The sequence below is a fragment of the Desmodus rotundus genome, chromosome 12 (assembly GCF_022682495.2).
Source record: "Desmodus rotundus isolate HL8 chromosome 12, HLdesRot8A.1, whole genome shotgun sequence".
Lineage (NCBI taxonomy): Eukaryota > Metazoa > Chordata > Mammalia > Chiroptera > Phyllostomidae > Desmodus > Desmodus rotundus.
The window spans coordinates 48517862-48542319 of record NC_071398.1 but is presented as its reverse complement, the minus strand read 5'-3'; the positions used below and the strand labels follow the sequence as shown (position 1 = coordinate 48542319).

At 47.5% G+C, this 24458-nt stretch overlaps 1 protein-coding gene across 1 annotated transcript; it reads right to left on the bottom strand.

Moving 5' to 3' along the window:
* Positions 1-4135: 4135 nt before the first annotated feature.
* CACNG7 (calcium voltage-gated channel auxiliary subunit gamma 7) lies at positions 4136-23794 on the bottom strand. The gene is made up of 6 exons (XM_024578688.4): positions 23709-23794; positions 20820-21044; positions 20125-20211; positions 19578-19718; positions 4773-4918; positions 4136-4473 (listed from the first exon to the last, which is right to left on the bottom strand). The coding sequence occupies exons 2-6, from the start codon at positions 21013-21015 to the stop codon at positions 4216-4218; spliced, it is 828 nt and encodes a 275-aa protein (XP_024434456.1). The 5' UTR covers positions 21016-21044; positions 23709-23794; the 3' UTR covers positions 4136-4215.
* Between the last annotated feature and the right edge of the window lie 664 nt (positions 23795-24458).

Below are 24458 nucleotides of genomic sequence, written 5' to 3'. Positions count from 1 at the left end.
GGCTCTGCTTCTGCATTTAATCTGCTGTGCTATCACCCATCCTGAAACCACACAAAGACCCTGGACTTATACTCATGAGAGACTAAGGGTGAAGAGGCAAACACTATCACAGCATTATTAGAAAAATGGCTTATACCTCATGGACTCCTTAAACACATCTCAGGGATGCCCAGGGTCCCTGGGCCACACTGTGAGAACCCTAGATACGTAGTATTGTTCTGTGAGTTAACTGAGTGCAAAACACCGTGTAAAAATGATGGTAAATAGATGAAACAACGTGGCTTCACTGTACGTAGAGGGATACAGCTTAGCCTTAGTGGGTAGGCATGGCGGGCTCAGGAGACTCCCAGGGTTCAAACCTTAACTTGACCACTTACCAGCTGTGGTACTAGGAGAAAAGTTCATCAACCTCTTCGCCTCAGGATATCGTTTATAAAATGGGGGCGACAGTAAAAGCGCCGACCTCCTTGGGTTATTGAATGGAAAGTGCCGAGGACTTGAATGCAAAGGGGAAGGCACAAAGGAAACGCTGGATGAATTATGCGACTAATTCATGCAAAGTATTGTTATTAAGCCGCCTTAGAAAACAGTGAGGCAGGGTTACATAACTGATGCTAAGTGATCTCCATGATACATTGCCACGTGAAATGGAAAGATACAGTGCTGTGTGCATTTGATGATAAATGCTGAGTCAAATAGACATGTACATATAGCCGACCTATCCGCCGGTGTGTGGATGGAAATACAGGCATATATATTTCAATGTGCGTGCAGTATTCCTGAAGTTATACATTAAAAGATGGTAGTACCTCAGGGCTTCCAGATGTCAAGAGGGCAGAAGTGGGACTGACTTTTCACAGCATTCCTTAAACACAAACCAACAAGCCCTGGCTGGGTACCTCTGCGGGTTAGAGTGTCGTCCTGCTAGGCCAAGGGTGCAGGTTCGATGCCCAGTTAGGACATACAAGAAAGAACCAATGGATGCTTGAATAAGTGGAAATAAATTGATGTTTCTCTCTCTCTCCTGTCCTCCCTCTCTAAAAAAAAAAATCAATCAATAAAATGTTTTTTGAAAACCCAAGTCTTTAACTATGGAATCACTTTCCCCTTTCAAAATGTAAAAGACAAAACAACAACAAAAACAACTAGCATGATTTAAAAATAATAATAAAAAGAACATAAATTTTCAGACTTTGGGTCGTTAGCTTCTGGACAAAATCAGCAAACACCCAGCCCTGGAGCCACAGTCTCCCACCCTGCTAACAGGACAGACAGCGCCAATTAATCAGGATAGCAGACAGCGCTAATTGATGGGGACATCCTTCCCCAGTGAGCAGAAGTTCAAAATCCTTATCAACACTGTGCTCTGCAGGCAGCCACAAAGGATCGATTAATCTTGACAAAGAAGCTGAAACATATTTGCCATCCCAAATCTCAAGCACGATCGCCAGAAATTCCTGAAACCACTGAAAATGACTCAGAGCATTCCCCCCAGGGAGTCTGATCCTGCTGAATCTTAATTCTTTCCTGCTAACCTACCCGCCCCCCCAACTCTCCCTCTTCCAGATGGATTTGGAGTCCTTCTAGCCCATCCCCCCTCTTCGTTACAGAAAAAGAAACTGAAGCCCCAGAGATTAGAAGACTTGCTCAAGGTCACAGAATGAGTTTGCATCAAATTCCTAGTGGTAGAATGGAGTGGCCAAGAGAGTGGACTCTGGGGCTGGAAAGGCCTGGGTGTGAATACTCCTTAGCACTTGTTTTAATGATGAGATAGGGAGGGAGAGAGAGAAAGAGAGAGAGAGAGAGAGAGAGATCAGTTTGTTGTTCCACTTATTTGTGCAATCATTAGCTGATCCCTGTATGTACCGTGACCAGGGATCAAACTTGCAACCTTAGTGTATGGGGGTGGCACTGTAACCGACTGAACTACCCTGCCAGGTTCCTGTGCATCTTACCAGCTGGGTGGCCTCACCTCCTTGAGTCTCAGTTTCTCCATCTACAAAATGGGGCTCTGTGGAATGCCTCATCCTCACGGGGCGGCTGAGAGAATCCAATCAGGCAATAAATGAAGGGTTCTCAGCACAGTGTTCCACGCCGAATGACAGCTTGGTAAGTGTGGGTGTGGCTGAAGTTCTGAGTGGAGCGTCCTGAAGAAGCTAAATCGAAACAAGGCAAAGAACTGATGGGCTGCAGGGTGTTATGTTTCCTTTTCAATACATCTCAAGAACAGGTTTATCCAACGTGCAGGCTGTTTTTCGTCCCTAAATGTCGACAGCGAGATCATAGATCGCAGAGCCCCCTGGGTGTGTGTGTGTGTGTGTGATAATTCCTACACCAGCGCTGCTGGAAACATCTCATGGGGTCCTGGACAAGAGGAGTGTGTGTGGCTCATAGTAGGTGTGCAATAAATGGTAACTTATTTCTCAACAGAATGACTGAACCCCTCACATCGGGAGAACCCACTGCTCTCTCAAGGCTCGTGGTCCTGCCCAGTTCTACCTGTGGGACCCTGAAGGAGTCATTTCACCTCTGTGGGCCTAGCTGCAAAGGGAGTCCAACAAACTCCACGTGAAGTCTCGGGGACAAAACTAAACGAAACGGTGAATGTGGGAAAGGGCGAGGAGCAGTAACAGTACTCTAGGTGGTCAGAGTAATACCAAGACTTGAGTGTTACTAATTCTGACCGGTGTCATTTGCTGTCCTACATGATTGACACGGACTGAATTATAAAGCGCGGATATTAATAATGATGAGGACTGAACAGTTAGACAAATACCAATCTAACCTTATTCCCTGACCCTCGGGGCACAGACCTGAACCCAGCCCTCGGTAGCCAATACCCTCCCCTCGGGCAGGCAGAGACGTGTTTGAAATACAGTTTATTGAAGTTTCTGTTGGTATTTACATATGATACACGGTAAATAACAGAGCCAGGCTCCCCACCCGCCCTTTCCCCATCCCCATAGCCCCCCTCCCCCCAGCCTCGTTAAAAATCGCTGCGTAAAGACAGGTTAACTGCTGCGGTCCCCCTCCCCCCTCCCACCTAAGATGCAAACTAAAAGCCCCCGTCCCTCCCCTGCCTCCCTCCCCCCACCCCGGGGGCCTTTCTGCTTCCGTGTACAACACTGTGCTACCTCGCCCCTCCTCCCCTAATAAGGGGGGGGTGGGCGAATTTCTAAGATGCCCCCAAATCTGTCCAAGAGGGAGGACGAACCCTTGAAAGAGGCCAGAGTTGGGGGTCTGAGATGGGAAGGGGAACTTCAATGAAGGGGAGTGCCAGAAAATGGAAGACTTCGAGGTTTGGGGGGTGTTGACCCCCGCTACTGTCTCTCCCTCCCCCGACGGAGCCTCGAGGGGGAAGAGGCGGGCACAGGTGTGGAAACGGCGTGGAATTCCCTCACCCTAGGGTCTCCATCCTTGTCGTGTGGTGTGTAGGTGAAAAGGAGGAAGGAGACAAGAGTTAGAGGAGGAAGAGGAAGGAGAGGAGGAAGAAAGAGAAGTTAGGGCAGCAGAGAAAGCAATATTGGTTAGACAGCGCCCCCTGAAAGGCAGGTAACCCCCCAGGCGGCTGAGAAGAGCCCAGCCGGTGAAAAAGAAGGGGTCTCCCAGGGGAGCAGAGACGAGTGTGGGAGGGAGACCAGATTAACCATACCCACTGCCTACCGACCCCGACCCACCCCGGGGGCTGTGGGCGGAGCAAAGAAGCCCCCCACTGTACTCAAGGGCCCCCAGGGTCCGCAGGGTGAGACGGGACCAGGAAAGAGAATTAGGAGCAGAAGGGAGAAGAGGATGGTTGGCATTCCTGGCGGCTACCGGACCCTACTCTCCAGCCCAGCGCCCCTGTGAGGAGGCAGCAGGTTGGGGGACTCCTGGGAGGTGAGCGCCCGCACGAGAGAACCCAGGAGTGAGTTAGCTGGGAGGGCGGGGCCCGAGGAAGGGGCGGGGCCTCAGCAAAAAGGGGCGGGCAATCGAGGGAGTGGAGCCATCTGGAAGTAAACGGGCCCAATGAAGTGGAAGGGCCAGGAAATGGCAGGAGCTATTGAAAAGAGAAAGGGGTATGGGGGGGGGGCGTGGCTGCTGGGGAGAGGGTGAGGCTAAAGTGTGAGCAGCACCCTCCAGGTGAAAGCCGAGTCCAGAAGACAAGGGCGGCAGGGGAGCTGCGTCGCAGGGAGACCCCTAAGGAGGCGGAGGAAGGGAGCTCCGAGGGGCATGGCCTCAGCAGGGCGAGGTGGAGATGTGCAGGTGGTCCGGGTACTTGATGGCGGGAGGGTAGTTCTGCGTCATCTGGATGGACACGTCGCTGGAGATGTCGGAGGGGCTGCGCCCGCGGCGCCAAGCCTCGGGCTGCAGGAACTGGCCCGAGTAGTCGGAGCAGTCGCTGAGACGCGGGCGGTAGAAGGCCGGGTGCGGGCGGTACATCTCCTCCTCCGCGTAGCGCTTCGTGAACAAGTACACGGACATCACGCCAGCCCCCTGTGGCAAGGCAGGGTCAGGGTCCCAGGCTCTTTACCCGGAGACTCGCGACCCCCAGGACCCCAAGATTCCAGGCCTCCAGCTTCCTCCTCCTCCAGAACCCCAGGATTCCAAGTCCCCATCCCCCTCCTCCCCCAGGACCCCAGAAATCCAGGTCCCCAGCCCCCTCTTTCCCTAGGACCTCAGCCACCACTCTTCCAGAGTCTATGCGCTCCCCCACCCACCATCTCCTCTTCTCTTCCTCCTGGACCGGAAACCCCTCCCCATTCAAAGCTCTCATGTGGGCCCCGAGACATCACCTCTTTGAGAAGGAAGGAGGAAGCAGCGAAGGCAAAAGACCACCCGTAGCGATAGTGGAAATACTGCTCAGAGCTGCTGGGCCTGTTCATGACCTCGTCATTGATGCTGGAAATGTAGAGAACCAAGCCCACCACCAAGGAGAGGCCTGGGAGGGCAGGGGTGCCCTTGGTCCGTTAGCAGTGGACCTCTTTCCCCAGCCCACACCCTCCCACCACTGCCCTCTCCCTCTCCTCCCTACTGGGGTGTGAACTAACTTCCATCATTTTTGTTGTTCCATTTATTGATGCATTCACTGGTTGATTCCTGTACATGCCCTGACCAGGGATGGAATTGGCAACCTTGGCATGTGGGGAAGATGCTCTTACCAACTAAGCTACCCAGCCAGGGCCTAACTTCCTTCTTTTGAAGCCCCTTATGTGCTGAGCCTTGGCTGGGTGCAGCAATCCCAGAGATGAATCACCCTCCTTCCCCACCCCAAGTTTGTGTCCAGGAGCTCCCAACATCATTGGGAAAGGCAAATTATGAAAGCTGGTCAACAGGCAGAGTGAGGGTCAGGGTCAGGGTAAGCCAAGAAAAGCTTCCTGGAAGAAAGGCCTTTGTCCAAGCCATACAGGAAGTGGATAAGAGTGTCCATGATACCACTCTGGGCAGAGCGAACGCCAAAGGCAAAGCCTTGGAGGCTGGGCCTGAGCTGACCCATCCATGTGGCTACAACACAGGCTGCAGCCACAAGAGATGGGGTCAGAGAGGCGGGCAGGGAAACAACCGTGGTAAGCCTCACATGCAGGGCTGAGGAGCTCGGCCTTGATGCCCAGGGCAAGGGGGAACCCTAGAAAGTCCGGTGCAGAGGAATGACAGGGCCAGACTGGAGGGTTAGAAGGTCATTTGGGGGCTGGTTGGTTTGGGGAAGAGATTGGAGGGGAGACACTGGAGTTGTATATTCCGGGGTTGGGGGAGGAGGAGGTCTGAGCTGAGGTACGGATAATGATAGCAGCGACATCAATAACAACAACAGCGGCTTATGTAGACCTTGCTCTGTGCCAGGCACCATTCTCAGTGTCCACTACGCTTTAACTCATTTAAACTTTACAATGCTTTCAAGTCGGTACCATTTTTATCTCCATTTACAGATGAGGAAATAGAAGCACTTGCGGAAGGTAGAGAGAGAGGAGAGGTCTGGGTTGAGAATTTTTAGGAGGCAAATAACACTTCCTCAGGATGATCTTTCTTTTTAACAGTAGCCATGCCAACGGTCCCTAAATGAATCGATGTGATCCTTATCAGCATCTTCCCCCAGAATCCTACAAATAAATACTTGTGTGCCCATCGCCCCCAGAATAAATAGACACTCCTTCCACTGCCTACAACAGGGCTCTTTTTCATATGGCCTACTAGCTAAGAATGGTTTTTATGTAACTAAATTGCTTTAAAACACCAAAAGAAGAATGATATTTTGCAGCACCTAAAAAAGTATGTAATTGCATTTGGCAGTTTTTCAAAGTGGTAAAGCTACGCCCTGGCTGGCTAGCTTGGTTGGGTAGAGCATTGTCCTGATACACCAAGGTTGTGGGTTCGATCTCCATTCAGGGCACATACAAGAATTAGCCAATGAAAAATTTAAAAAAGAAGAAGAATATTAATATTACAGCATTAATGGTTTGGTTTTTTACATAAGTTCAAGAAATGCTAAGTACATTTAATAATGAAAGGACGCTATTTCCTTACTGTAACGGTATCAAAAACCATGTCATCTTGTGCATCAAATTAAATAATAAAGATATTGTCTACTTTGTAAAAAAAAGAATTAGCCAATGAATGCATAAATCAGTAGAACAACAAATTAATGTTTTCTCTCTCTCTCTCTCCCTCTCTCTCTAACAATTAATCAATAAAAATTTTTAGAGGGAGGGGGTGGGCAGGATGGAGTTGAGTGAAGGGGGGAAATGGGACAACTGTAATAGCATAATCAATAAATATATTTTTTAAAAGTAAAAAAAGTTTAAAAATTTTTTTTAAATAAATAAAATGGCCACATGACTCAGCAATTTCACTCCTATGTGTCTACTCAAGAGAATTGGAAATGCTTGTCTGCACTAAAACTTGTGCCTCAATGTTTGTAGCAGCATTATTCATAACAGCCAAAAAGTAGAAACAACCCAAGTGGCCATCAACTGGCATAACCACACAAAGGAATATTACTCAGCCGGAAAAAAGGAAGTACGGACTTTAGCTACCACATGGATGAACCTAGAATATATGCTACGTAAAAGAAGCTGGATGCAAAAAGACCCCACATTGCATGGATGCATTTATATGGAATGTCCAAAACAGCAAAACCGTAAAGACAGAAAGTGGATTAGTGGTTGCCAGGGAATGGGGTGAAGAGGGATTATGACTGGCTGTTAAAAGGGGTAAAGTTTCTTTTGGGGGTGATGAAAATGTTGTGAAATTAGGTAATGGGGATGCGCAACCTTGTGAATGTACGAAAAACCGCAGAATTATATGAATTTTAGGTTATATGAATTAGAAAATCTTAATTTTTAAAGTCTAGGAATTTCAAATTTCAAGGCCCACAAGTAAAATTTCACTGGAACACAGCCAGTTTATTTACACATTGCCTGTAGCTGTACAGGCAAAGTTCAGGGGCTACGACAGGCACTGTGAGGCCAGTAAAGCTGTATTTATTGTCTGGCTTTTCTACAGAAAAACTTGACCAACTCCTGAACTCCAGTGCCCACGTGGTGCCAGCCAGGCTCATCCCTGGTCACTCTCTCCTTGCTCCCTCTACTTTTTGACCACACGAATTTCTCCTTTCTTGAGCCCATTAAGCTCACTTCTGCCTCAGGGCCTTTGCATTTGCTCTTCTCTCTCCCTGGAATGCTCTTTCCCCAGATTTCTCTCTGTCTCTCTCTGTCACTTCACTTAGCCCTCTCCTTCTTTATCACTTCTTTAGAAAGGCCTTCTATGATCTCCCTCTTGAAAAACAAAACAAACCAAAAAACCCCCCAAAAATCCCCGAAAATGAAACAAAACCATGCTCTCTCATTCAAAGTAACACACAAGCAGATAAAAACTATGAGGGGCTACCATGTTTCATACATCAGATCATCAAAAGTTAAAAAGCTTCACAACATCCTTGGCCAGCTAGCTCAGTTGGTTAGAGCATTGTCTCCACATTCCAAGGTTGTGGGTTCGATCTCCATTCAGGGCACATACAAGAATCAACCAATGAATGCATCAGTAAGTGGAAGAACAAATTAATCTCTCTCTCAAACAATAAAATAAAAAAAAAAATTTAAGTTTCACTTTTTTTTCCCCGGCAAGGCCGGGGGAATGAAAGCTCTTATATGTTGCTTGTGCGGCTGTACAATAACACAGCCCCCATGGAGGGGAGTTTGGCCATAACTAACAAAACCACACAGGTATTTATCCTTTAACCTAGCAATCTCACTGAGAGGAATCTGCCCTGAAGATATCTGTCAATGAAGATATCTGTTCGATGAAAGCTCACAGGCACAAGTTAATTCACTGAAGAGTGTTCATAACTGCAAAATATCAGAAACAACCCAGATGCCCTTGATTCATGAAATGATCTATAAAACATCACATAGCAGAGTACTGAGCCGCTGTGCAGTGAGAATGAGGTCAAGCTCTGTGCACTGGTGTGGATGGAGTTCAGTGATGGTTCAGACTACATCACTATGTACAAAAAGAAAATGCACAGCCCTGTCTGCTGTGGTTCAGTCGATTGAGTGCTGGCCTGCGAACCAAAGGGTTGCAGGTTCGATTCCCAGTCAGGCAACATGCCTGGGTGGCAGGCCAGGTCCCCAGTAGGGGGTGCTGGAGAGGCAATCACACATTGATGTTTCCCTCTCCTCTCTGCCCCTCGCTCTAAAAATAAATAAATAAAATATTTTTAAAAATGCACAAAAGAGTGTACAGGATGCCACTTTTAAGCAAAAAAAAGAAGGGTAAGTAAGAACACATATATGCATCTGTTTATTTTTGCAGTAAGAGACAAAGGAAAGAAAACAAACAAATGTAGTGGATAACCTACAGGGGGCAGGTGAGGACAGGAAAGAAGCAAGCAACAGGGAGGAAGTGGCACTCCTCTGAGCTTTGACCTTTGCAACTATGCTAATATTTTATGTATTTAAAAGATAATTTCAACAAGGATGGGAAAAACTAAAAGTGAATATGGATAAACATAAATAAAAAACTGACTTCACATCATATGAAGAGTACCACCACAGGAGGGGAAAGTTAGTAACCCAGTAACTTATGACTAGAGTACTTTGATTATATATTTCTGTCCAAAGACAAGAAGATCATCAAAGAAATCTTGTACCTTACTTAATATGGTTGTTGTTGTTGTTGTTGTTGTTAGTGTCTAGGGGTAACAGTTTTGAAATTATTCTGTGTACATTGTAGGGTTGAGCAAATGTGTAAATATATTAATGTTTTGGGGAGCTACAGTTCTCTTCTTTCTGTGAAAGAAGGAAGATATAAGTCAAAATAGGGTAAAGCAAGGAAGAAACCTCTGGTGTTTAGGTGCAATATAAGCTCCTATTTTACAAATATATATAATTTGCCAGCTTTCTCTCCTGAAAGATTCCAGAAGCAATGACACCTCAGCAGCAATGAGCACACCTAGCACCCAGAGTTTGGTCTCTAATATCACCCCACACTGTATAAGGAGCTTGGGCTCCTGGGAGAAACAGCTAATTTGAAGCCTGGGGAAGACACATAAAAGTGTATTCATGCCACAAAGTAAGGAATTGCTCCCCCCAAAATGAAAGGAACATGTCAAACAAGAACACAGGAACTAGCTTGAAAGGAATTCCTGATTGTCCAACTGGAGGCAATTTGAGCATCAAAATGAATACTAAAAGTAATGGCATATAACATGCTGATTTGTTAAAAATGTGAATACATAATGATATATTGTAAAATCAATAACTAATAAAGGAAGAGAGAAAATTCTTATTTACGGAGTTAGAAAACACCATTTTGCAACCTCAGGGGTAATCCTGGGATTTACACAAGAATCATCAGTGGACATTAAATCACTGGATTGAATTTTCCCAAGGAATAAGCTACTAATTACAAAGAGATTATGAAGTCGGACAGAGAAAAAACAAACACCACGATTTCACTTATGTGTGAAACCAAAGTAACACAATAAACAAACAGAATTAGAACAGACTCATAAATACAGAGAACAGAATGATGGTTGCCAAAGAGGAAGGGTGGTGAGGGAATGGGTGAAAGAGGTGAAGGGGTTACGAAACACAAATGGGTAGTTACAGAACAGCCATGGGGGATGTAAAGCCCGCTCAGGGAATGCAGGTAATAATTCCGCAATAACTGTATTGTATCAGGTGGATACCAGACTTATCGGGAGGGGGGGCACTTCATAAGTCATATAAATGTCTAATCACTATGTTGTACATCTGAAACCAATATAATATTGCATGTGAACTATAATTCAAAAATAAAAATTAAAAAAAGATTATATAAAGATTAAAAAAACTTCCTCTGTTGTAAAGGAACCTGGCCGACACCACCTAAACCAAGGGACAGAAGCTGACATCACCAGCAAAGGGCGGACTGACGCCGCGACCTTCCGATGACAGCCTGGCTCTACTTCACTTCTGTAGCCTCCCTGCTGAAAATGTGTAACCCGAATCCACGCCTGCGGAAACTGGGGCATTGTACAGCACAATTGGCTGTACTCTTCAAAAAGAGTTGACATGAAAGCTAATTTGTTAAAGGCACAGGAACTATATAAAAGAGGAAGAGACGAGAAGAGACACGACAAGGAACTGTAGAGCGTGATCTGAGACTGGATCCCAACTCAGGGGCAAAGACTATAAAAGACGGCGCTGGGACCGTTGGCTAAATAGGAATACGGACTGTGTGTGAGCTGCAGCGTTGCGTGACGGCTCAACTACCTGAAGTCAATTATTGCACCGCGGGGAGAAAAACAAAGCGCACTTGTGCACAGGACACACTGGCTGGAGGGTTTGAGGGTGAAGGGTTTGCAACTTATGTTCACGTGGTTTTAGAGGTAAATAGATACATAGATGACACAAATCCATGATAGCTACTAGTAGGTAAATACAACACAGATAAAATAGGTGAGAGAAAATGATGATAAGGCTTAATAGATATAGATAAATAATAATTAGTTATAGATAGATGAGTGATATGCATGACAGAAAGCTAGATGGATGACAGAAGTGACAGGTGTAGATGATAGATATAGATGATAGACAGGTGATCAATGGAGATAATAGATAGATAGATTGATGAAGGCAAAGGTGCCAAAATGTTAAAATTGGTCCAAGTAAAAGATATATGAGTTCACTGTATTTTTTTTTAATTTTTCCATGTTTAAAATTTAAATTATTTCCAAAATTTAAAAATTTTAAATAAACTATGTGTCCCCAAGATTTAGAAGCACCCACTGGTGGTTACAAAACAGTCATGGGGATGTAGAGTACAGCATAGGAATACAGTCAGTGATGCTGTAGTAACTGTGGGTGGGGCCAGCTGAGTCCTGGAATTATCAGGGGGATCACTTTGTAGATTATATCAATGTCTAATCACAGGGCTGTGTATCTGAAACTAATATAATATTACACTTGACCTTAACCAAAAGACCGAGAAGTGATAAAACTAATATAATATTGTACATCAACTGTAATTAAAAAAATAGGTATTACCAAACAGGATTTCCCCCAAGGTGCCAGAGGGTTACCTGCAGATTATTTATTCATTGTAAAGAGAAAAGTGCCCCTTCTCAATGGAGAGCTCTGATGACCTCATCCTTTACCACGCATTCAGACTTTGCACTACAACCTTGGCCGGGTAGCTCAGCTGGTTTGGGTGTCATCCCGATGTACCAAGGTTTTGGGTTCGATGCCCGGTCATGGCACATACAAGAATCAAATAATGAATGCATAAATAAGTGGAACAACAAATCGATGTCTGTCTCAAATCAATCAATCAATCAATAAAAAATCAAAGAGTCAAAATTTGAATTACTCATGGTGAAACCACCTGACATGATTTACTACCTGAAATAAAAAGTATAAAGAACACAGCTCCTCTGAATCTTCTTGCCAGACATGTTTAAGCTGAATCTCATCAATATAAGGTAGTCTAGACATAATTTCCATGTTGGCCAGACATAACTACAGAAAATACAAAGGAAAGAGGAATAAATTAAATGATGCCACAGGAACCGACCAAACAAATCCAAGATGTGATCAATATCAAGCTGATAACACCACAAGCAGTGATCAGTCTTAACATGTCAAGAAGAGATGACAGACATTATGTCTCTGATATAACACAGTCAGACGTAAACAGCACCACCTACCTATAAAGTATTTTTGCAAAAAACAAAAAAACCAAAAAATACCCCCAAACCTGGACCTGATCAACATCAATGTTACAATGTTACAAGAAGATACAGGGATGGATGGACACATTCAACCATGACACAGGAACACGACTGGAAAAATCTAGAGCGTGGAAACCCTACTAGACAAATGACTAGATTTCTTCAACAAATAAATGGCAAGGAAAAACCAGGAGAGGGACTGTTATAGACCAAAAGAGGCTTTGGAGATCCATCAGTGAAACACACAAGTGGGATGTGGATCCCAATTTACCACAAAGTAACTGTAAAAAAGGCATTTAAGAGACAAGTGGGGATGTTGAACACTTCCTAGATATTAAATGATATTAAGCAGCTATTCTTAATTGTTTGGGCATGATTATGGTGCTGTGGTTATGTTAAATAACAAAATGCTTGTTTCTCTGAGAGAGACAGAAATGTTTGTGGATAAGATGACTTAATGCGTGAGTTTGGCTTTGCAAAAATGTAGTGCAGTGTAGAGGGAAGGTATGGCAGTGTGGCTTAAAAAAGGACTCACCATATGTTGATAATTGTTGAAACTCAGGGAAGGATGCATGGCATTTCGTTACACTATTCTTTCTATATTTTTAAAATGAAGTACATTTTAAAAGTCACTGTTGTAAATAAAATAGTGGGAGAAGTAGTCTGAACTAACGGAGACATTAACCAAATACTATGTGTGAAACTGGATTGAATCTGGTTCTGGGGCAAAGCTATAAAAGGCATCTTTTCTAAAAAAAATTAACTGTATTTGGCCATGTACAATGCGCATGTTTTTGCCCAAATTTTTGAGGGAAAAATAAGGATGTGCATTATATATGGGTAGTACTAATTCCATATCTATATAAATGATTTTAATTCTTTTATTTATGCTTATGAGTTACAAGTGTAATGCTAGAAAGCAATAATGATATCCATATGCAAAATAATACTCTGGAATATGATTACCAGTTTTATATATAAGTAAAAAACTGAATCAAAAATCAAAGTGAAAAATTTTTTTCCTGAAAGCTTGGGCCAAAAACGTGGGTGTGCATCATACATGGCAAAATATGGTATTGATTTTTTGAGAGAGAGAGAGAGGAAGGGAGACAGAGAGAGGGAGAGAGAAACATCACTTTGTTGCTCCATTTATTGATGCACTCATTGGTTAATTCCTGTATGTGCCCTGACCGGGAATCAAACACGCCACCTTGGCATAGCAGGGCAACACTCTAACCAACTGAGCTACTCAGCCAGGGCTAAAAGGCATTTTTGAAACCACTGTGACATGTTGAAAATGGAATCGATTATATTATGGAATTATTGTAAAACTTCTAAGTGTGACAATGGTGTTAGAGTTACATAGAAGCATGTTAGAGATGCATACTATTATAAAATGTTCAGAGGTAAACTGTCATGGTGTCTGCAACTTACTTTCCAATGGTAAGGTCAAAGAAATGTGTGTGTGGTAGCAGGTGAGAGAGAGAGAGGGAGGGAGGGAGGGAGGGAGGGAATGGCCAACCATTAGCAAAATGCAGGATCTATTTAGATCTAGGCGGAAGATGGTATACCAGTGTTCGTTCATTGTACTACTGTATAGATTTTAAAGTTTCCACTAAAAAACTCAGAGTGACTCAAGTGAGATAAAATAAGGACCCTCTCCCATCACTCTCCTTCCCCTTAACCTGCTTCATTTTTCATAGCACTCACCACCACCTGACATGACATTTTTCACTTATTTGTATTTTTTGTCACACATCTCTCCCACCCCCACTAGGATGCTTAAAACTAGTCCACCTTGTCCCCAGCTGCTAGCATCCCAACATCTAGCAAAGGTTCAGCACAAATAAAGACTAGCTGAATGGATTAATATACTTGCTTCACAGTGAACTTCCACAAGAGTTCATAGCTGCTTCCTTTTTTTAATCCACTCGAACTCCCACCATTTCTCAACCTCCTCTAAGAATTAACATTTTCTTGCTCTGAACTTCCAGAGCACTTTGAATTTCTAGTATCCCATCATCTTAGTGTTCAAAAAGAGGGGGCCCGTGACGTATTACACGGGGGAAAAGGCATCTGAGGCTAAGTCTTGACAGATGAGCAGGTTTCTCAGAAAGGAGTACTAAAGGGAGCCCTGAACCACACTCACTTGGGCACCCTAGTCAGGGGCAGAGGTAACCTTCCCACTCTCTCTCTTCTATCACGGATTCCCAGTCGTGAAGCCATGTCCATTTTACTTCCTGAATCTCTCATAAATCTATACCCCCTTTGTTAACCCAAGTCCTCTGACTCAGCTAAGGTTACTTCTATGCCTGTACCACCGTCCCCAAAATCCCCATCCCCTTGTTTTAGAAACTGATTCTTTCTAAACTTCATACTGGAATCTTTTCTTTTCTTGTTAAAAATCTTTCCCTGACTCCCTACTATACACTGGAAAAGATATTACTTTTACAACCTGATACTCCAGGTTCTTTATGACCCGATCGATTCCCGCTAACCACACCTGCCTCACTTTAAGAACCATGTTTCATATAACAGTTCTAAATAAAAAACATTCTCCATCAGGAGAGTCAGGAGCAGGGGCTGATGAGAAACAAACACACAAACATTTAAAAATACAAATGTTTTGGTTGTGGTTTTGCTTTTGGTCACTGAAAATTAAATAAGAACAATGTCAGAAGGTAAATTATTTTTGTCGTTCTTTCTCCTTCCCAGACATTTCACAATGGCTATTGTTCTCTAAAAATAACCTTTTCTCCTTTCCTATTTTCCTCCTTCCCTCTTTTTCCTGTAACCCAACCCTCTCCCTCCCCTCTCCACTGTATCTGTTCCAGAATTCTTAGAGCTCAGTAGGCCAGAATCACCCTACATTCCGAGAGGAAGAGACACCTCAGCTTTAGAACAATAGCGTTTCAGGACCATGGAGAGCGGCACCCGCATCGATCTGAGTCTCAACTGCTTTGGAGGCCTTCCCACACGCTCTTAATTCAATCTCCATGCAAAGCACTTCCTTCTCTTTCTTCACTTGAAATCAGGTCTCCCTCGCGCTTTCAGTATCATCAACTTGGATGTCACCTTCTGTTGGAATCCCGGTCACTCCCACCCTCCCCACCACCCTACTGGGTTAGGTGAATACAGCCCTTTCCCAGCATGCCCTGAGCTGTCCTTATCCTTCACCAGGTCTACAAATATTTCAGTATCTACTTTGTGCCAGCAACTCCTCTAGGCTCGGCAGATATTTGTAAAGTTCCCGGATGTTCGGAAATTACATTCCAGTGGGAGGGGACAGAAAATAAGATGACTGACAACAGCAATAGTGCTAAGAAACAATAATCAAACAAGGAATAGGATGGCGGAGGGAGCAAGGCATTACATACTGTTGTCAGGAAAAAAGAAACCCTGAAGAGGGAACACCCCTGCCCTGTGAGAACCAGGGAGAAGAGACTTCTGAGCATGGAGGCCTAGTGAGTGTAAAAGTCCTCGGCAGGGCTGAGATTTGCATTTTCCAGGAATAGCAGGAGGCCAGCGTGCCTGAAGTTACATGCAAAGGAGAGTGTCAGTGGGTTAGGAAACGAGGTCACGGATCTGAGCGGTAGCCGAACCATGAAGGGCCAGCAGGAGGAGTTTGGACGTACTCTAAGTGCAATGGGAATTCATCAAAGCACTGAAGCCTTTAAGTGATGCGTGACAAGCTTTGATGAGTGTGCAGTCGGGGGGCTGTTTGGGGAGTAACTGCATGTGGACTCTCACTTTGGATTCAGCGTGTTGCCTCCAGTGGCCAGCACAGAGCCTGGTATGCAGGATGTCTCTGTAAGTGTTTGATGAGTGAATAAATGGGCACATGCATAGAACATGTTTTTCAGGATCGGGGGTTAATATGGGCCATGCCCAGAAAGCATGCCTTCTATGACCTGGAAAAGGAAAATCAATGCCACACCAGCCTCCTCACCCCATCTCTCACCAAACCCAGTCAACCAACTAATTCTACATAGATTTTCCCGTCAATATTCTTCTCTTTCAAAGTCATGCAATCTCCTTTATCCTCCTGGCCCCGGCTCAGCCCAAACCCTGTTGCTCAGACCACTGTGTAAGCCTCCTCCTTGATTTGCTCATCTTCCTCTAGTCCATCCCCAACATGGTTCCCTGAGGGATGTGTAATGCTCAGTGTGACCCTATCCCTCTGCTGCCCCAACGCTTCCCCTGCTTTTCCCAGGACTGAAGGCCAAGTCTAGCACTTCCCAGACCTCAGACAACTCCTGTCTCTGTCTCTGTCTCTCTCCCGCTCTCTCAGTTTTCTCATCAGGAACATGAGGTGGTTGGGCCAGATGGTTTTATTCCATCTAAGATATTGGTACTATTTCCATCCTTTCCTCTCCTTTGTAAGTCACCTCCACTTTTATGATTTTTATGGGGCAGTACAGTGCCGCGGTGAAAAGCCTGGGTTGGAATCCACCTTCCATGATGGAGCAGCTTAACTCTGACTGCTTCTGTTTCCTCAACTGGAAAATGAGAGTAATAATGATGTCTGCCTTGCCAGGTGAAGAAAAAGCACATAGAACTTCCCCAACCATAACACTTGATAAAGCGTTTATTATTGCGGTTTTTGTTGTTGTTACTACTACTATTTGTGTATCTAAAACTACCACGTGTTGAACAGTTATTGTTATAGACCAGCCACTGGGTTGGCCCTTCACCCATGACCGAGACCAGGGGTCAGTCAACTACAATTTGTCCCACCACGTGATTTCGTATGGCTTGTGAGAGAAGTGTGGTGTTTACATTTGTTAATGGTGTGGGAAAACAAAAACAATACATATTTTATAACCCATAAAAGTCACATTGAATTTGCACTTCAGGCTCCATAAACAGTATTATTGGAACCAGCAGCCATGCCCGCTGCTCTACCTCTGGTTGCTTGGGCACTACAACCCGACAGCTCTCAAAACCTGAAATATTTGCTATGTAAGGTTTGCCGACCCCTGCCTGAGATTTCTTCTCTCAGTAACTCCACGAAGGGAAGCTGTAGCACACACAGTAAGTGTTGGGATTTGAACCCCATTCTTTTCAGGTTCACCAGCATATGCCTTCAGGCATCACACCCACAACCTTGAAAGTACATGATGGAGCCCTGACTGGTGTGGCTCAATGGGTTGGGTGTTGTCCTGTGAACCAAAAAGTCACCTGTTCAATTCCCAGCCAGGACACATGCCTGGGTTGTGGGCCGGGTCCCCAGTCGAGGGCATGTGAATGTTTCTCTCCCTCTTTTTCTCCCTCACTTCCCCTCTCTCTAAAAATAAATAAAATCTTTTTAAAAAAAAAGTACACGATGGCCCTGGCTGGTATGGTTCAGTGGATTGAGCACCAGCCTGCAAACCAAAGGGTCGCCAGTTCGATTCCCAGGCAGGGCACATGCCTGTGTTGTAGGGCACATGAGAGGCAGCCACACATTGATGTTTCTCTCCCTGTCTTTCTCCCTCCCTTCCCCTCTGTCTAAAAATAAAAATAAAAATAAATGAAATCTTTTTTAAAACAAGTACGTGATGGATACCTTGGGGTGGGTATACAGGTCATAGTCTATGATGTGAACTTGAGGAAGGGGTTCAGTCCCCTTCAAATTGTTATATGAGGCCTGACTTCCAGCCCTGACAGCACCACTGATCCTCAAGGTCCTGATGCACTGGTACGAGCATGGTTTTTGTGATGAGAAAACCCTCAGTTCTAACCCCAGCTCTGCCATTGACTAGCTAGGTCACCTCTCCTGTTTCCACCGCTGGGAGCCGCAATCAATGGGATTTTCTTTCAAATGTTTTGGGTGGATTAAATAAAGTCTCCATGCCCCACTTTCTCTCTCTCTAGGCCACTATGTTTTTTTCATCTGAAAAAAAGGATGAGACCTTTTGCTCTGACACTCTGGGATGGTGAGATCCTACATGTCTTATTTTAGCTCGGTGTCTGGCTGCACATGCCGTGATTCAAGTTCGCACAGAGGCTGCACCCTGGTTTCCCTGGATAAAGTCTTGTCAGTTTCAGTTAGAGGCACAAGAGAGGTTTAGCTTAGAGAAAGCTGGGTGAGGAGCAGGAAAGGGACTGCGGGAAGGGATATTAAAAAATCCACCTTTAGTTATTTGCAGAGCCACCTCTAAAGGGGGAGCCGAGTGGAGGTCCCAGGGGACAGAATATTAAACTGGTAAAAACAGGTCTCTACCCTCGATCTTAGCCAAAAGGCTGAGAAGCGATACCCAGGGGACAGAATGGAAATGAGATGTACAACAGGGTTTGTTCATAAAATATCAACTGGATTATAAAGACCCAAATGGAGTTAAATTAAGTTATGTTGAATTAATTTGAATTGAACTGAAGAATTGAGTCAGAATAGATTGGGGTTAGTTGGAGCAGATGGATGGAATTAAACGTGTCAAAGCTGAGTTGGTCTGAGCTGACCTTACTTGAGAGGAACTGAAGTAGACCAAACCGAGCTGCAGTTTGGATGAGGGGAACAACAGAAAGGATTCTACTCTAGAACTCAGGACACTCAAGTCCCTGGACAACACCAGCTTATACAAATCTCTGCACAATTCTGGGCCTCAGTACCCCCATTTTATTAAGTGAGTACTAATAATAACCCCCGAGCATAGATGTTATGAAAAGGATTTGAGATCACTCATAGGTCAAAAAAATAAAAATAACTATGGCCCAGGCTGGGTGGCTCAGTTGGCTGGAGTGTTGTCCCCATACACCAAGGCTGTGGGTTTGATCCCCAGTCAGGGCAGGTACAAGAATTAACTGATGAGTGTATACATAAGTGGAACAACAAACCAATGTTTCTCTCTCTCTCAAATCAATAAATAAAACTTAAAAAGAAAAGAACTATAAACACATACTGAACTCTAGCTAATGGCATGCCTAGTGAAGTATTTAGGGTAAAGTGGAATGATGCCTCAACTCACTTTGAAATGCATAAAAAATAGTGCGATAAATAACAGTAAGATAGGTAGAAACATAGCTACATGAACAGATGCAGGACAAAGCAAGTCTAGTTATATGGTAACAGTCGCTCTAAGTGGTAGGTCCATGGGTGTCCACTCTAAAATTTTTCACCTTTTCTCTTTGAAAAATTTCAGACAAAACGTTGCACAGGAAACAAGGAGCCTTGTAACCTGTTATCACCTCACAGGGTTGTGAGGACTAGCACAGAGACTGGCACGTAATTAGCACCTAATAAGCATTGGTTACCCTGTGAAATGGGCCTGCCATCTCCCTCTCACACAGGAGAAAATTGGGGCTCAGAGAGGTTCTGTAACCCCTTCAGGATTTCACAGCAAGGAAGAGGGACCTCAGACTCCTGTTATCTAAAAGAGCCCCCCCAGCCCGTAAGTCCTTTCCTTGGGCTCACCCGATAGGATGAAGAAGATGCCAGAAACGAAAGCCAGAATGGTCCTCTGTGGGCGGATGTGGCCGATGTTGCTGATGACGAAGGCGGTGAACACGAGGAAGAGACTGACCATGGGGAAGGGGGTGGCTGTGCGCACTGTCTCTGGGGGAGGGGTAAGGGGAGAGATGGGGTGAGAGGGACAATCCGCAGGGACACCTCCCCATTCCCCTGACCTCTCCATTTCCACCATCTCCCTGCCCCTTTACTTTGTATGGTTTCTCTGCTTTCTACAGACTCTTCCCCTGTCTAGTAATTCCACTGCAGACTCCATCGCTTTACCCAGACCACACCTCCTTTGGTCTGACCCCACCCCTTTCCTGTTGGCACCACCCACGGCCTAGGCTCCGCCCCCTCGACCCAGCCCCTCCCCCTTGCCCAACCACTCTGCCTTCTTTCCATCCTCCACTCCTTCCATTCCACCCTACCCCTTTCCTGGCCCTGCCCTTTCTCCCAGGACCTGCCCTGAGATCCTGTCCCCTTGTTGCCTAGGCCCCCTGCTTCCCCTCACTCAGAATATTCTCCGTGTTCTCCGTCACCAAGTTGATCTCTGGTTCAAGAAAATATTCCGAGGCCACGCAGCGACCCTTCTCCCGACCTGGGGGGATGGTAAGAAAGCAGCGCTGGATGAGATGATCCTAAGCTCTGGAGAGGCAGTCAGGGGCACGATGCACAGTGGGGAGACCTCAGGATGGGTAGGAAGCCTGGGAGTTCCTGTTGCCAGCTTCCCTAGAGACCAGACCCATGGATGGAGGGCAGGGCTGGAACCCTGGGTCCCAAGTGAGGAGGGGCTGTGGCCAGGACTCCTGGATCCCTAAAGAGAATAAGGTAGGGGGTGGCAGGGTCCTTGAAGGGGGGGGTCTCTATGATCGCTGGGAAACATGGATTTTTCTATGCTGTCCATTCAGCAATGAAGCTGTCCAGGGGACAATTTCTGAACCTAAATTGTCACTTCTGAGGGGGAAGGGGACTCTGTGGTTCCTAGGGGGTTAGGGACTGGGAGGTTGTGTGACTACTGGGACTCCTAAATCCAAGGAGTAGAGGGCTAGAAATTGGGTCTCCATGTAAGAATTTGACTCTCCAGGACAGAAACAGGATCAGTTTCTGGATTTCTGGAACCCAAGTGATGGAACTAAGGATTAGGACTCTCGGATCCCACCCAGGCAAGGCAGGGACAGTTGAGTGGAGGGTGGCTGAGGTCTGTACCTGCGAAGAAACACACACGCCAGAGGCCAGCGTGCAGCGCCATCTTGACCTCCGTGGTCTGGTTCTGTGGCAGCACCGTGCCCTCCTCCATGTATAGCCAATAGTCAGTGCTGACTGCGATGCCCACAAGCAGGAGGCCACATGCACCAAACACGCTGCTCAGCAGGGTCAGGGCGCGGCTGCTGCAGTGACTCATCCTCAGTGGCGGGGGGCGCCCTGCGGGGCCTGAGGGACCGGAAGCTGCCTTGGGGAGGCCTGATAGGACCAACTAGAGTCCTCACCCCCATGCAGCCCACCCGGGACACTGGACCAGGACTTAGATACCCATCCCCAAACCTCTCAAATCTGACATCTTTGTCCTGACCCATGACTCCCTCCCTGGATTTGAACCAGTGACACCAATTGTTGACCTTCAACCCTAGAACTGGCCTTCCCAAACCTGACCTTGTGCTATGGCTCTGGATCCTGATCAGAGACCCCACACCAAACTCCCCCCAGCCCCCACCAACCCCAGGATAAGATTTCCAACCATAACCTTCAGCCTACATCCAGGGACTGAACCTCGGCTCCAACCATGTGTCTGGACCTGGGTGCCCAATGTCACGACTTTAACTAGAAATTCAGTTTCTAGATTCCCAAGAACCAAGCCCTCCAGCCTGAACCATATGCCCTGACCCAAGACCTTGACCACAGACACTAGACCCCACCAAAATCCCTAACCGTGAGCCTGGGCTCGTGACTCAGAAGCTATTATGGTGATTGGACACTCCAACACCAGGACCAGGCACACCCCCCAACCTTGACTCTGCCTTGGTGCAAGCCACACACTTTGAATACCAGACTCCAGCAAGGGCCTGTGACCTCACTCTCAGCCATGACCTAGGTCTCTGGACCCTGAGTGTTGAAACTTCAACGCTAAATGCTGAGCGATGTAACCTGTGTAGAAGCCCTAACCCAGGCCACCCAATCCTGACTCCATCTGCTGACCCCTTCCCTTTGGACTCTGTCTCTGAATAGAAACCAGAAGTCCCCCAAGTGGGTCACCAACAAAGGACCCTAACTCCATACCCTGGCCTCAGTCCCCTGACCTCAGGCTTACCTCAGACCTTGAGCAGAGGCCCCCACCTAAGTTTAATCTCTTAGACTCATATCTTGATCCATAACACCCCATTCTAACACCAAGAACTTGACCCGTGACCTTCAGACTCTGATCCTGGGTCTTGACTTCCATTTGGTACCCTAATCTGAGATTCCAGAACCTTAATTCCCCCCAACCCCAAGCCCAGGCAGGCCCCTGAACCTGGGATGCTGGAACTCCATCCATCCCAGGCTGCTGGATCCCAAAACACTGGGCTCAGAAACCTGGAGCCAGGATTTTGAACGAAGACTCCGGAATGTCAAAACAATGATCTGGGAACCCCCACCCCCAGAACCCTAACCAGAGCACTCCAGTCAAACAAGTGATCCTCCTTCACACGAGGCATCAGTCCTCTAAGCTCTAAAGCCCCAGTAAGGAAGACCAGGATCCCATCTCCCTCGTCTTCCATCACAAGACCCCAGAATTCCCTACCAGAGGTTCTGGACCGCACTTCCCATGGTAGGTAGGACTCTGATCCCCAAAACACTGGATGCTTGAACAAGAGATCTCCTCTTCATGGCTGCCCCCTCCCACCTCCAATCAGGAATCTGGAGATTCCAACTAGGGTGCTCCTCATCCCTTATCCACCACCCTCACTCCCACCGTGAACTTTTCCCTAAACTAAGCAATCTCGTGATTTGGGGGACTCAGTATGGGATCCCCGTCCAATCTCAACCAGAGACCTCTAAACCTCTGAATACCAGAGTCCCCATCATCGTTTTAACTGTGAAGGTTAAGACCCCTAAACACTTCCCAACAATGCAGCAATGCAATCTTGGTGTCTCAAGATTTGAGACACCACTTTTTTAAAAGCAGAATGCTGGTAGCCTTGAAACACGGTCCCCACCCCAATAAGGAGTCAGAGACAACTTTCACCACTACCCTCATTTCCTCACCCACTGCCCCTCCTCCCGGCCCCCAGCCTCCCGGCGGACTCAGAGATCCGAGTGTGTCAGAGCTCCGACCAGCTTTTCCTCCCATCCCCCGTCCTGTGGCTCCAGGGCTCGACCGCCAGCTGCCCGCTCCTCTTCCAGCTTGCTCAGCTCGGAAACAAGCCTCAGAAACCCAGTTACCCTGATTGCCTTAGCCCAGGTAGCTGACCTCAGCTCTCGCGATTGGCGCCTCCGACTCCAGCGGGGACCCGGCTCACGGTCACCCAGCTCGCTTTCTCATTGGAAGCCCCCCTCCTTCACGGCTCCGATTCCTCCCCACTCTACATTCCCCGCCAGCTCCCAGCCTCTCTCCTTTGGGACCCTCCCCCCAGGCCTGGAGCCTCCTTCTCATCCTTTCCCCCCAGACTATCCGAAATTGGAGCATTCGGATCCCCGGGGTCCCCTTCTGCAAGCCCAAGTCCAAACTCCATCTCCCTTCGACCTCACGGGGGACAGACCCCCGCTTTCCGGGAACCCCTTCTCAGACTCACATCCTGCTCTTAGCGGGCGAGGTCCTCCCCCTGCGCCAGGACCGCCTCCCTGGAGGACCGGGTGTGCACCCTCCCCCGGGCGCACGGTCTCCACGGCTCGGACACGACGAGTAGAGTTGCACCACTCTGGACCCTCGGACCCCGTCCTCCCTAGGCCCAAATGTCCCTCCATGCCCCATAGCCTCCCGAAGTCGGGCGTCCTGACCGCTGGAATGCCACCCCCTGGAGGCACACAGGCCTCTTTTAGCCCCAACCCCTGTCCCCCGGCCACCTCAAGGGGAACCCCCGTCCCCCACACCTCCTTCCAGGACCCTCCCCTCACGCTCACCTCGCTCAGGGCTGGGCGGACGCTCCGGGCCACGGGCCCCGCAGCCGCATGACCGGCCCCGCGGCTTCCCCCGGCCGCCGCCGCCGCCGCCGCCACCGGGGTCGCCGATGCCCGCGCCCCCCGCCCCCGCCCCGGAGCCCGGCGTCCCGGCCCCCTCCCGGTCTCCCACCCCCCACCCCCCGCGCCCGCGGCCTCACTCGGCGGACGACGCCGGGAGCTGGGACCGGCGGCCGCTCATTGGCTGCCGCGGAGGAGGGGAGGGGCGCGGAGGGGGGGGGGCAAGGATGAGGGAGGGAGGGTGACGGGCCTTGAGAGTGGGGGGTGGCAGGGAGGGAGAGGGTAGGAACCGAGCAGAGCGCCGACAGGAGCAGGGGCGCCCGGATGGCTGGGGGCTAGGTGCACCCAGACCTCGAGGCTGAGCAATCCTGAGACTTGCAGGTCTGGAGACGAGGAAACACAGAGGTGGCCTAAAAGAGAGAGAGAGAGAGAGAGAGAGAGAGAGAGAGAGAGAGAGAGAGAGAGAGAAGGTGGGGCAGAGAGTGGGTCCCAGACCCCTGCTCCCCAGGCTCAGAGACTCTGGGGCGCTGCAAGTGGAGAGGTCAGGCAGCAGAGACAGAAAGAGGCACGGGGCGCTCAGAGGCCTTGGGCTGAGAGATGCTGAGACCCAGACACCTTGAGCCAGGCAGAGACGGAAAGACAGAGAGAGAGACAGACAGACAGACAGAGGGAGACCCTGAGGAGAGACAGCAG